Below are 12,464 nucleotides of genomic sequence, written 5' to 3' on the forward strand. Positions count from 1 at the left end.
TTTTTGGCTGGGAGTTAAAGTATATATAGTATTAATCAGTGAGCTTCGGGCAGGCAGAGTTTGTTACCTTTGGACAGACATAGGGTGGCTGTATCCAGGTTTTATGATAAGCTATGCTAACCACCAGCTACCAGAGGTAGCTTCATATAAGCATGCAGATGTGGCAAAGGTATTGCTCCTCTCATCTACCTCTGAAGTAGAACAATAATTAGCCAATTTCCTAAAATGTTGAACTATATAAAAAGGCAAAAACTACAAAACTCTGAAAAGCCCCTGAGTATGTTTTAAAAAGTTTGTGACACCACATATTTACACATTTAAGATGTTATTAAAATTGGGCTTCTGTTTACATCGACATCTGAAATGTTTTTAGGTGCAAATTAAAAATATATTTTTTAATTCTTATTCAATATTCAGGTATTTATAGGTGTGCCTAGATTTGTGTTAAATAAACTGTTTTGTATAATAAATGAACTTAAAGTGCAAATTCTGCAATTTTAAGGTTAGTTATGAACATAGTTTAAGGGACAAAAGCCCTTTGAAGTTAACAAACTCAATGCTATCTGAACTTTCACCCTAAGTAAAGGCCCTCTGTCTTCTTCTTCTTCTTCTTCTTCTTCTTCTTCCTTCTGCTGTTCCCGTTAGGGGTTGCCACAGCGAATCATCTGTTTCCACCTAACTCTATCCTCAGCATCCTCTACTCTCGCCACAATTAGCTTCATGTCCTCTTTTAGCACATCCATATATCTCCTCTTTGGCCTTCCTCTTGACCTCTTGCCTGGCAGCTCCATCTCCAACATCCTTCTACCAATATAACCACTATCCCTCCTCTGCACATGTCCAAACCATCTCAATCTGGCCTCTCTGACCTTGTCCCCAAAACAGCCGACCTGAGCTGTCCCTCTGATGTGCTCATTCCTAATCCTGTCCATCCTGGTCCCTCCTAAAGAGAACCTCAACATCCTCATCTCTGCTACCTCCATCTCTGCCTCTTGTCTTTTCCTCACTGCTACAGTCTCTAACCCATACAGCATAGCTGGTCTCACTACTGTCTTGTACACCTTTCCTTTGATTCTTGCTGACACTCTTCTGTCACACAACACTCCTGACACCTTTCTCCACCCACTCCAACCTGCCTGCACTCGCCTCTTCACCTCTTTCCTACACTCCACATCACACTGGACTGTTGACCCCAAATACTTAAACTCCTGCACCTTCTTGACCTCAGCCCCCTGTAACCTCACTGTTCCACTTCCCTCCCTCTCGTTCATACACAAGTAATGGCTGTCTATAAGATGCCTTAATTAGTTAATTATTAGTAGATAAATGGGATTTTTGAGATTAGAAAAAAATAAAGGGTTTCAGTTTCATAGCAATAGTCTGCAACAAGATGGGCTTACTTAAATTACATTTAAACACTGGTTATTTGTTGTCACCAAAAAAGCTTGCTGAAGAAGGCTTCAGGCAGTGCAAATCAGCTCAGAATATTCTAAGATTTCATAAAAAACCTTGACTCTGTTCTGTTCGGTGTTTCGTATCATTTTCTGATAAGCAAGGCTAAATTAAAATGTCTGATTTCTAAGTGGCAATCAATACGATTGTCTCCATACCAGTGAGAACAGAATGTAACAAGGTTGTAATAGTCCGAGACACAACAAGGAAAGGCCACTGTGGTGTTGCTGATGCAGTGCGTTAAAAGGTAAACTGAGGCCCCCAGAACACCACTTCTCTCTGTGTTTTCTTACAGGCCTGAAGGACATGAAGACCTTCTCCAGCACCTCCTGTAGAGTCTTCTTCCCGCAGGAGGAGATGTAGTCCTGGGCCAGCTGTAGGAAGGGGAGGCAGTCCTCACTCTCACTCCACACATGCTACACACAAAAATAAACACACAGATGAACAAACGCTAGTCCTCCTATGCTTTATTTCCAAGCAGTAATATAGTAAGAGTAGGGGACTTTGTGTCAAGATTTAACATTACACCAGGTGATGCAACATTGCCACACTCTCTCTAACAGTGTAGCCCCATGTGGGCTGTATAGTGACACACATCACGCAGGAATTAATGACTAAATAAATAAAGCTGGGTCAGGGGCAATGCAGCACAGAAAAACTAGAGCAAAACAAGTGAACCAGACACAATTCTTCAAGGGCATACAATAGCCAGAGAGCAAATAACACAAAAATGATGACATGTTTGTCAGGTTTGCCCGGCTGCACCTTCCTCTCTTCTCTTTCTTGCACTAGTCAGCTCCCTTACACTGATTATTTGATTAGACACACCTGCCCCGATTCTCTAACACTCATCAGCTGCGCCTCCTTAGTCTCCCTCCTTATTTATACACTGCTCACCTATTACTCCCCTGCTAGTTCTTTCTCCATCGTCAGACCTCCCCATGCATGTTGCTATTTTCTTGTTTATCGTTATGCCAAGTATGTTTTGTTCCCTGCTTCCTTCTGCGTTTTGCCTAGTTCCTGTTCTTGCCCCGCCGTACCTGGCTTCCCTCCGCATTGGACCTCTCCTCTGGATCCTGGTACCCTCAGCTCCACCAGCCACCACCGTCACAGGTCGATCCATTAACCATAACTCCTGCCACTGCTGGTCGACACCCGGTTTCTTCACCACTTCACCTTTGCAAATATTTACGCACTTATTTGACACTGTAAATAAATCTCACTGCTTGCACCGAAGCCAGCTGCCTGGGTCTGTTGTTTTTCCTCCGCTCGCTCACCTGTGTGTCGAGCGTTCATAACAATGTTACACATAAGATCCACTGAAGATTTGTCAAGAACCGTATTAGAAACTAATGCTATGCTAGTACTGCACAAAGCAACTAGTTCATCATTAATCTGCTAATGATATAAAAAACCTGAAATGAATGAATAATCTAAAAAAATTATAATACGTTAAGATACGTTTAATGGATTATATGCATTGTTTAAGTGATTTTATGGGGACAACACTTAATATGAAGAAAATGACACTTCAAATCCCCTTTTATTTGTACCTTAAAAAGTCCTTAAGTTTGTTAAGGTGCATGTTCAGGTGTCCAATCCTAATATTAATGTGGATATTGATTGGATTGTTATACTTTGGGGTATTTTTAATTGATTTTATGGATGATTTAGGGGTTTCTGTATCTAAACCCCCTTAAAGTTAAAAAACCCATGAAAGCCATGCCTTGAGTTACGTTCTTTGTTTAAGTTGTAACATAGGGCCATTTGTGGATGAATTAATGGATGGCAATTCCATTAAGACAATTCTAATAGCTTATATACAGAGTTCAAGGTGATAAGCATAAAACAAAAAAACTTCAAATTGAACATACCTAAATTTTGAAAGTAACTGAAAAATAAAGGCACTTTTAAAGTTGGTGTTGTGGTAATTTAGGTCATTTGCATCTTCAATACTCTCTAAAATGTGTATATAATCCATCTTCATTAAACACCTTAATATATTACAAAACATTCAGTTCATTCATTCAAAATCTCATATGAAAATACCAAAATTAATCATTAATGGGTAAATGGAAGGAAATTCAAGTAAAAAAAATAATAATAAGGAAGAAGAGGAAGACACTAATATGTGAGTGTTTTAGGAGTCACATGAGACACGGCCAGGGTGATAAAGTTTCTTTTTGTGTTACAGAGAGGGGTAATGTTGCATTTGCCTGCTCTGACTGTTCAGACACTGATGGATGGATTCTCACATCGGGTCATCTCCACTGCACAAACTAAACCCCACCTTCAGTCAAGTTGTAAAACACAGTAAAACAACTGCTGTTATTTTTTATGTGTTGTGTCACTAGATGGCTGAAATCTACTAACGCATATACCACAAGGGAAATTACAGAGCTGTACAGTTTTAGGATGGGACTGATCTCACAGCGCCCTCTAGTGAAAGGACAGGTCGATTCTCTGGGTGTCAACAGTCTGGCCAAAAACAACATAAACTGACAATGACTCTGTGTATGTGTGTGTCTGTATTTGTATGGCCAGCAGTGTGAGAGGCCAGTTTGAATTTTATACCACTGAAGTGAGGACATTTTGACCGGTCCTCACTTTCTCATACCTCTTCAAAGGTCTTTTTAAGGGCTATGACCTGTTTTAGGGTTCAGTTAGAATTATGTTTAGATTATGGTTAGGGTTAGGGTTAGGATATAGTTGTGATGCTTAAGGTTAGTGTAAGGGGCTAGGGAATGCATTATGTCAGTGAGTGTACTCACAAAGATAGCTATACAAGCATGGATAGGGTAAGTCTCCAGTAAATAAATGGAAGTCAAAGCCATTTTCAAGGTGGGATTTTCTTTTATGCCAATTTTCCACCATGGTGTTCTGTTTAGAAGACACTGAGCTAGTATGGGGGCTTAGCGCTGACTCTGTTCTATTCCACCATGAGAGATGATAAAATTGGTGCAACCATTCCACACCAGCCTATAAAGTGTCTATGTAAAGTTCCTACGAGGAACGTATGTGCGTGTGTGTGTGTGTGTGTGAGTGAGAGAGAGAGAGAGAGAGAGAGAGAGAGAAAGACCAAAAGAGAGAACAGAGTGGGAGAGGCAGACAGCCCCAAGACGCCCCGCTGATTGCAGTATTGATCCTACAAGAGTAACTAGATCTCAAGAGAGACAGAGAGTTATTCTAGCTGATCAGAGAGTGCATAACTCAGAGGGAACTCTGTGGGTGTGTGTGTTCATGAGTGGTAGGACTGCAGCAGTTGACATGCATTCAAAAGTGAGAGAAAAATCTGATGTGAAGAAGAAAGATGGAAAATGAGAGTGGTGCTGTGAGACAACAAACAACACAATGTATTTATGCACCTGTATCTTGTGCACATGTCTGAATTATTAACCCCTTTGCTCAGTTTTTTCCCCTGTACTGATATTTTCATACGATTATTTTCTTTAATCATGAAGAAGCTGGATTTATGGTTTCTGTTTTTGATCATTAGCCATGAAAAGTCCCTGCTGAAGCAACTGCTGTCTGTGGGATGGTCCAGTTGGTGTCTACAAACACATAACACAGGCATGGTGGGAGTGACATAATGTGTTATTGAGTGAACAGGCGCCCTGACTCCTGGGTCATCTCCATCTGCTCCCAGCCCTGTTAGCCTCTATCACTGAGCAGGAGGAAGGAGCGGACTTGGCCGGGTCTCTGGAGCTTTAAGAACTCATATCATGTAGCTTTCATACAGTCTAAATTGTTAAAATGTTTTGATTTAGTGGGATATAAGACTGCTGTGTTTATGTATAAAGCCAGGAACAATTTATTACCTGGTAGAATTCAAAAACTATTTAATGAAAGGGAAGGGGGATACAATTTAAGGGGTCAGTTAAATTTAAAAATTCATGCTATACGTACAACCAAAAAAAGATTTTGTATTTCCATAAGTGGGGTAAAACTATGGAATAATTTAAGTGTGGACATAAAAAATAGTAATAGAATTGACGAGTTTAAACATAAATATAAAGGTATGTGTCAATCAAGATATATGCAAGAACAGGCTCAATGATTAATTAGATAGAACATTGTGGGTGTGGTGTATGAATGTTAACACAATGTAATAATTCTTTAGTATATTACTTGTGTGGTGTAGAAGATAATTATCTAAGATTGTAATTATGTAGAATGTTAACACTCTGTTATAATTCTGTAGTACTGTATATTACTTGTGAGGTGTAGAGGATAATTATTTATGTAGAGATATTGCTTAGGACTTAAAAGTTGTAAGATGATGTCATGGGGTAGGACTAGATAAGTCTAACTTCTTCCTACTCTGTTCAAACATGTACTAGGTATAAGTAAATTGATATTGGATTATTATTGTTGGATATGTGTGAAATTACATGTTGACATATCAACTGTTTTACATGCTTGAATGAATAAATCAAATCAAAATCAAATCATCACTGCACCACACTGCTATAGGACATACTGTAAAAAAAACAAAGTGATTGGCTTTTATTTTGAAAGTTGTAGGCCTCGTATTTTTTTTATCTGCCTTGACTGTGTTGTGGTTCCGAGCGTTATCGCAGTTGATTATAATGGAGAAAGAGACAACGTCGATCAAAAGAGGTGGGGGGTGCACCCAAAATGAAATGACATCATCTCCCCCACTCTTCGCCCAAAGCCCCCCTCGCTTCGTCTCCCATGTCCGTCAGCTGCAAAACCGGGACCAACTGGGGACAACCCCACCTCCAACCCACCGTCGACACACCTACAAGAACACGCACACACAGCTAGAGGCCCCTGCAGAAGCGCACTTACGAAACTGTCGGTGCCGCCGGGACACAGCACGTAGAAGGAGACGCCGGGCTCTGCGTAAAAGTCCATCCGCCTCTCGTCGTCCTCCTCGGCAAAGATGAGGTCGAACGGGTTACCGGAGCACCACTTCTCCGCCGCCTCCACCAGATGCTTGAACTCCATCCTCTGTTAACCGTTCTGCAGTTTCCCTGGCTCCGGAGCTGGATCTTGATGTCTCTGGCCGTCACGGTGATGATGCTCAAGACACAAATAACAGCTGATCAGACAGCAGCATCAGCAGCTTCCACTACCGCATCTCCTCTAGTGCACCGTCTGCCTGGCCCGGGAACAGAGATAACACTGGTGGTGCATACAGCCTACCGGGTCTGGTGCTCATCCGCCCCTCAAAGCCCCATTCCTTTCTTCCTCCCAACGTTATGAAATCAGCCTGTCGGTCGCACACATGCATGCGCAGGAGGACGCTGGGAAATACGCGATGACGAACAGTGGAGCCGGGCAGGCGTCCATATCTGAGGCGCTGCAAAGGCCTACTCCCAACTTTCTCACTGTAGAACAAAGTACTGCAACGTTTTAACTTGCTGGCATCATGTTGAGGCATGACATGAGCCTTTATTGAAAGAGTATAATGTAATTATCATCATAAACTAATACCTTAAAAGACAATTACAGGTTGGCTTAATCACATCGCAAAAAACACAGTTAGTGCTTATTTTTAATTGAAAAGTATTTTATTAGCCAAGGTTTAAAGTCCAGGATATGCATCACATTATGACAAGAAACATGTGTATCAGTCTTCAGTATAGGCTTAAAAACGAACTTTTCAGCTCAATTCTATGATAGAAAATACTGAAAGTTCAAGAACTTCAGCAATGAATGATATTTTTTTGGTAGTATTTAATATTGTAATACTTTAATTTTAATCTTTAATTGAATAGTATTTATAATATCATCTCACAGAACATCATACTTTCTTTTATCCTCCTAATTCAGTATGAATGTAGTCACTATTATAGACTTTTACTGGTAAATGACTTACCACTCTGACTGCAGAGGAATTCAGCCAGGTTCAAATAGAAGTGAATCATCACTGACAGAGAACAAAGTTCTGTCAGACTCTTCTCTTTATTTCGTCTCTTTCTTCCCTCTTCTTTCTCTTTCTTTCCATAGGGAAAAACACTTCAGTGCCAACTGGTGCCTCTGGGAACCTCTTTATAAGCACCGTGTTTACAAGAATCCAGCCTGCTGCCATCATCATGCCTCCAGCCTGGCCCTCACTGCTCCCAGGAGGCTTCACCACCAGAGGGCCAGAGAGACCAACTTTCAACTCCATGTTTGAGCTGCGTCAAGATGGAAATAAAGTAAAATGAATGTATTATTTGAACAAGTATCTGTCAAAATAAAAGAATAATTTGTGAAAGAGTAGGTCCACAGAGGTATAAAATGTGGCATGCAAACTAAATTAAGTAGGGTATATTAGATTGTGATCTATATAGTCTGGTGTCTGCTTGCTGGGGTTGTGTGCTCTGTTCTGGCTGACGGGGCAGGACTACAGTTTGCAATCATGGCATGGGATACACCTGGGCCTGGTGTGTTCACCATGCCTTTTTAAGCCCAGAGCTCCTGCCAGTCTTGGGCCTCTCTTCCCTAGACACCGTGGTATGTGGTGTTTTCTTTAGTGTTTTTCCTTTGGAAAATGCAGCACATTCTTGTTCTTCCACTCCCTAGACTGCATATCTTACAGTCTTCTCCTTACAAACCTACTTTGTATTTTGGTGTTATGTGTGTGGGTGCATTATGTCACTGTGCACCAAGACAACCAGGCACAGGGACAGTTTCTTCCCCCTGGCTGTCGCTCTGATGAACACTTAACCAGTGACCATATGATTGGACAATAACCCTCAGTGGAATACCTGTGTATATATACATTGTACAGATTAGACAGACTCGTACAGGTCTCTAGTTTTAAGTGCTCTATTTTTATCCCTAATTATCTCATTTCAATCAACATTCCTTTGTTGTCTGCATTGTTACTGTCTATTTATACTGCTTATTCTGCATTGTTTGCACTGTTTGTTGATGTTAATACTGCTTATTTTTGTTATATTACACAGCCTTATGCTGATTTACTGTTTGCACATTGAGAGCCGATGTACCAGAGTCAAATTCCTCGTGTGTCCAACACACCCGGCCAATAAAGCTGATTCTGATTCATTAAAAAAAAATTAAGCTCTGCATTATCCTCGTCTGTGTCACCCATCTTTGCCAAAGCCATAGAGCTGGGCTGTGACAATAGGCTGAAAGTCTCAAGGCAGGATCAAACTGTTCTATTGCCCCTACATTGATTGACGGATCCTTTAGTACTAGAACATATTTGTAAATAGCATTAAAACAGATCTATATAGGCATATTTTCAACTGTGTGTAACAGTAAGTCTTATCACAATATGTGAACATATGGGTTAAACAATGATTAAATACATGATGGATTGGGTCCTTAAGCATGGGTTGAAACATATTTAGAAGTCAGTCTGGTGGAGTTTAAAGTTTAATGAATTTTATGTACATATTTTGAAAATTTTGCAACCCTATGGAATTAAATTGCAACTCTTTAAATCTGACTTAAAATCTCTCAGGAAACATGCAAGTATGATACACTGTGTGACTCAAGGCTGGATTACCATCGGAGAAAGGCAGGCAACTGCCATGGACCCACACAACAAGGGGCCCCAAAGGCTATGGCAGGTTAATTGAATTGTCTTTAATTAACCTTTTCAAAATAAATCTAGCTGGATAAACATGTAGACATAATTCCAGTGTTATTTTTATGTGCTTTGATAGTTTTTATACTTGTGAATTTAATAATGTGCTAACAGGTTGATTAATTCATGCATGACAGGGCATGAAACAAGAAACAGTCATACTGTGCTTTTACTGCTCAAAAATGTCAAATCACTGCTGAAAATCAACCTTGGCTTGATGTTTCTGTAGTGGAAATATCATGTGGAGCTTGAGGTAGATTGATACATTTCCTCTTCTCTCTCTTCCCTGTCTCACTTCTGAGAGACAGAGAGTGTGGAAACTGTCCTGTCATTTGGATGCATCAGAAATGCTTAGTCAGGGCAGAACTGACTGGATCAGCAGCCATTACCGCTGCATGACACCAGGGGGAGCTGTGACCACAGTCAGAACAGATCACAGCAGGTGAACAGCAAGCACACACTGTGTCCTGTCTTATCATTTTAAAGTTTTATTTATTAATTTAACACATTCTGATTAACCTTATATGCAGATACAAGGAATATAATGACAATTGCAGCACACCACATTTTGCAGTCTCTATGCCAAAAATATGTGATGAAAAATAGCATATGTATATGGCTGAGGGAAAATGTAATAATTTCATTCAGAGGGCTTCAGTCTATAACACACAATAGTCTACTCCATCAGAAAAGCTGTTACATTTACAATCAGTCAAACTTAATCATTCACTAAAAAAGCCACTTGTACAAATTAAAATGTATGTACTCAGTTATTTTTAGTGAATATCATTTTTCTTAAAAACAATTATTGTTTGTGAATGTGGGAGGAAACCAGAGTACCTGCGAACAACTCATGACACCCCAGTAGACAACAGTGAACTAGTCTCACATTTTCTTAAATGACACCAACCCTGTTTCTGCATCTGAAGACACTGCAGACAGTGTTGCCCACAAATGGGAAGAAGTTGGAAATGCAATGCTTGTTGGGTTGTGTCAAGCATCACGCTTGATAGTGAAGGCAAGGCATCTTTCAGCTCATGGTTCCTCACAGTACATGAACAACAGCTGCAAGTCTACATCATCTCAGTGCTTTAAAAATCCTTTCGAAATGCCTCTGCTGAGCTTTTTGCAACATTTTGATGTGATGTCAAAGTTGATTTCCTTGAGTTTTTTTTTTCACACAGATGCTTAATGATGGCTTCTACCTTTCCAGTAGTAGAATGCAGTTTTGCTTCCTTGAATGTCTTTGTGACTTGCTTTTCCACCAGCACTGACAAAGATGTTGACGTTCTCTGCATGTTGTTCCTGCAGAGGTTTGGTCTGTGGGTCGTCACGTACTAAGGCAGAAATGGCACCAGCTCCTGAAAATGTTGTTTCTGGTTTAGCTAGTGGGTCCTCAGATGTAGATTAGAGTTTATGTGTACTGTAGAATTGAACAATGTTTTGTTGAATGTTAGTCTTTGTAAACCAAAAACATAACCCGTTTCCTATTCAGTGTCAATACAAAGCTTCCACATGAAGTTGCATCCTGTTGAAGTGAGTGAGGCAGTGTGCTATATGCCTATCTTGAAGGATTAAGGCCCCTGTGTCATGTCTAAAAGACATCAACAGAAGGGATGCTCCAGCTGGGGTTTAGTCTCATATCAGTCAATCTGTCATAATCATTATAATCATTTGTCATAATAGCCACATGAGAAACCCCAGCCTGTCTTATTAATATACATATCCAGTGGTGTAATAGACACCATTAGAGTACTCCCAGTGGGAATGACACAAACTTTAAGTTATTTTAAAAATATAAAAAAGATTCAAGGTTTTCTCAATCCAGAAGTCACCTCACAGTGGGCAAATGCTGGGGGCCCAGACTATTTTGTTTATATATTTTGATTATTTGCAAATTTGTTAGAAGCTTGTCAGATTTTATGCATCACTGAAACATAATATCCACTGTTACAGTTCTTCCATCTTGAGGTCCTGCCTACACTGTGTTAACTATTATTTTCATTACCAGTGCATATGACAGTTATTTTCTGTAATAATCAATTGTTTGCTCTGTGTATAAAACATCAGAAAATATTGAAAATGTCTTTGATTATCCAAGCTAACAATAGTTTTTTAAAATTCTGACCACCAGTCAAAAATCCAAAAATTGTTTACTGTTACAAAAACTGAAGAAACTATCATATTTGAGAAGTTGAGTTTTAGCACATTTGTTTAGAAATTTGATGATTCATCAAATTTTTATACATTTTCTGTCAGTCAGCTAATCGACTGATCAAGTAATATTTTCAGCTTGAGTACATTGGTTGGTTTCTGGGTGTTGGTGGAAGTAATGAAAATGCCTGGAGGTCTGTTGGGGCCCAACAACAACTTTTGTTGTGATTGTGGGTGAAATTCTGATTGACGAACACATCTATCATGTGGTTCTAGAAACAAATGTTAAATAAAATGGAAATGGCGCAGGTGTCAAAATGTATCATTTTAATTTACTAAAGTAGACTATGCCCATTGATTGACTTATAAGCGGACATTTATTATATGTAGCTTTTATTATGAAAGTGCACACAGGAAGTAGTTTTTTTTTCCACAGGTCGCGCGCCTGTCGATCCCAGAGGTTGTGATCTTTTTCAGTGCGCGTTGGAGAGTCAGGTTTCCAGGCGCTCTTCCATATCCAGTGGTCTGTACTTCTTTAAACGAATTGCAGCCTTATAAGCGTGAAACATGCACCGTGCTCTGTGTAAAGGGTAGAGAGGACGGACACCCTCTCTTACTCAATACCCCGGGATCGCTCGTTGTTTGCAGCGAGGACACTCCTTTTCTTTTGCCTAAAAATCTCCACAGATGCTAAAAATGGATCCCTTGGGAAATGGGAGTAATGGTAAGGATGAATGCGCTGAGGAGGAAGAAGTGGATCCAAGAATTCAGGTTGGTTTGTTTTGAAATTCTTCCAGATGAAAACGTTTAGACTTAAGTCTAATGTAATAAGTTTTCCGATTTAGATTTTAGTTACTATTATACGATATGACAGTGCCATCTAATAGTGAAATGTTTATTGAACGTGTTAGCTGTGTAGCCATTCATTTAAATGTTCTAAGGTGTTGACAAAGATCTAAGAGAATTTGGCCCTTTAACGTTTTCCCAATACACACACACACACACACACACACACACACACACACTGAGGGCTGCATGCTCAGTGACACACAGTGTTACTGTGTAGTAATCAGTAAATCGCACAGTTTCGCCTTCAAATTCATAATCTACTGTAACACCCCTCACCCCTCTCTGTACTTTTCAATGCCTGCCATATTGTCTGTTAAAAGGGAGAACTGGAGAAGCTGAACCAGTCTACAGATGACATCAACCGCTGGGAGAGTGAGCTGGAGGTAAGACAGAACACCAGTCAGCAGCACTATTATCATCATCATTATTGCATATTCCTGCT

General features: G+C 40.0%; 2 protein-coding genes across 2 annotated transcripts in view; one reads left to right on the top strand and one right to left on the bottom strand.

The window, feature by feature from the left end:
- mturn (maturin, neural progenitor differentiation regulator homolog (Xenopus)) overlaps window positions 1-6,676 on the bottom strand; it is an 8,553-nt gene extending 1,877 nt beyond the window's left edge. Inside the window, exons 1-2 of the mRNA XM_020586328.1 lie at window positions 6,265-6,676; window positions 1,746-1,868 (exon numbers count right to left, since the gene is read on the bottom strand). Coding sequence (XP_020441984.1) covers window positions 1,746-1,868; window positions 6,265-6,423 — 282 coding nt within the window. The 5' untranslated portion in view covers window positions 6,424-6,676. The remainder of the gene's footprint in view (window positions 1-1,745; window positions 1,869-6,264) is intronic.
- Window positions 6,677-11,602: 4,926 nt separating this feature from the next.
- The window catches only part of LOC109951688 (SH3 domain-binding protein 5-like), an 18,863-nt gene continuing 18,001 nt past the window's right edge, over window positions 11,603-12,464 (top strand). The window contains 2 exon segments of the mRNA XM_020586320.1: window positions 11,603-11,944; window positions 12,343-12,405. Of these exon segments, the coding sequence (XP_020441976.1) occupies window positions 11,861-11,944; window positions 12,343-12,405 (147 nt within the window). The 5' untranslated portion in view covers window positions 11,603-11,860.

Source organism: Monopterus albus, unplaced genomic scaffold (assembly GCF_001952655.1).
Source record: "Monopterus albus unplaced genomic scaffold, M_albus_1.0 scaffold402.1, whole genome shotgun sequence".
NCBI lineage: Eukaryota > Metazoa > Chordata > Actinopteri > Synbranchiformes > Synbranchidae > Monopterus > Monopterus albus.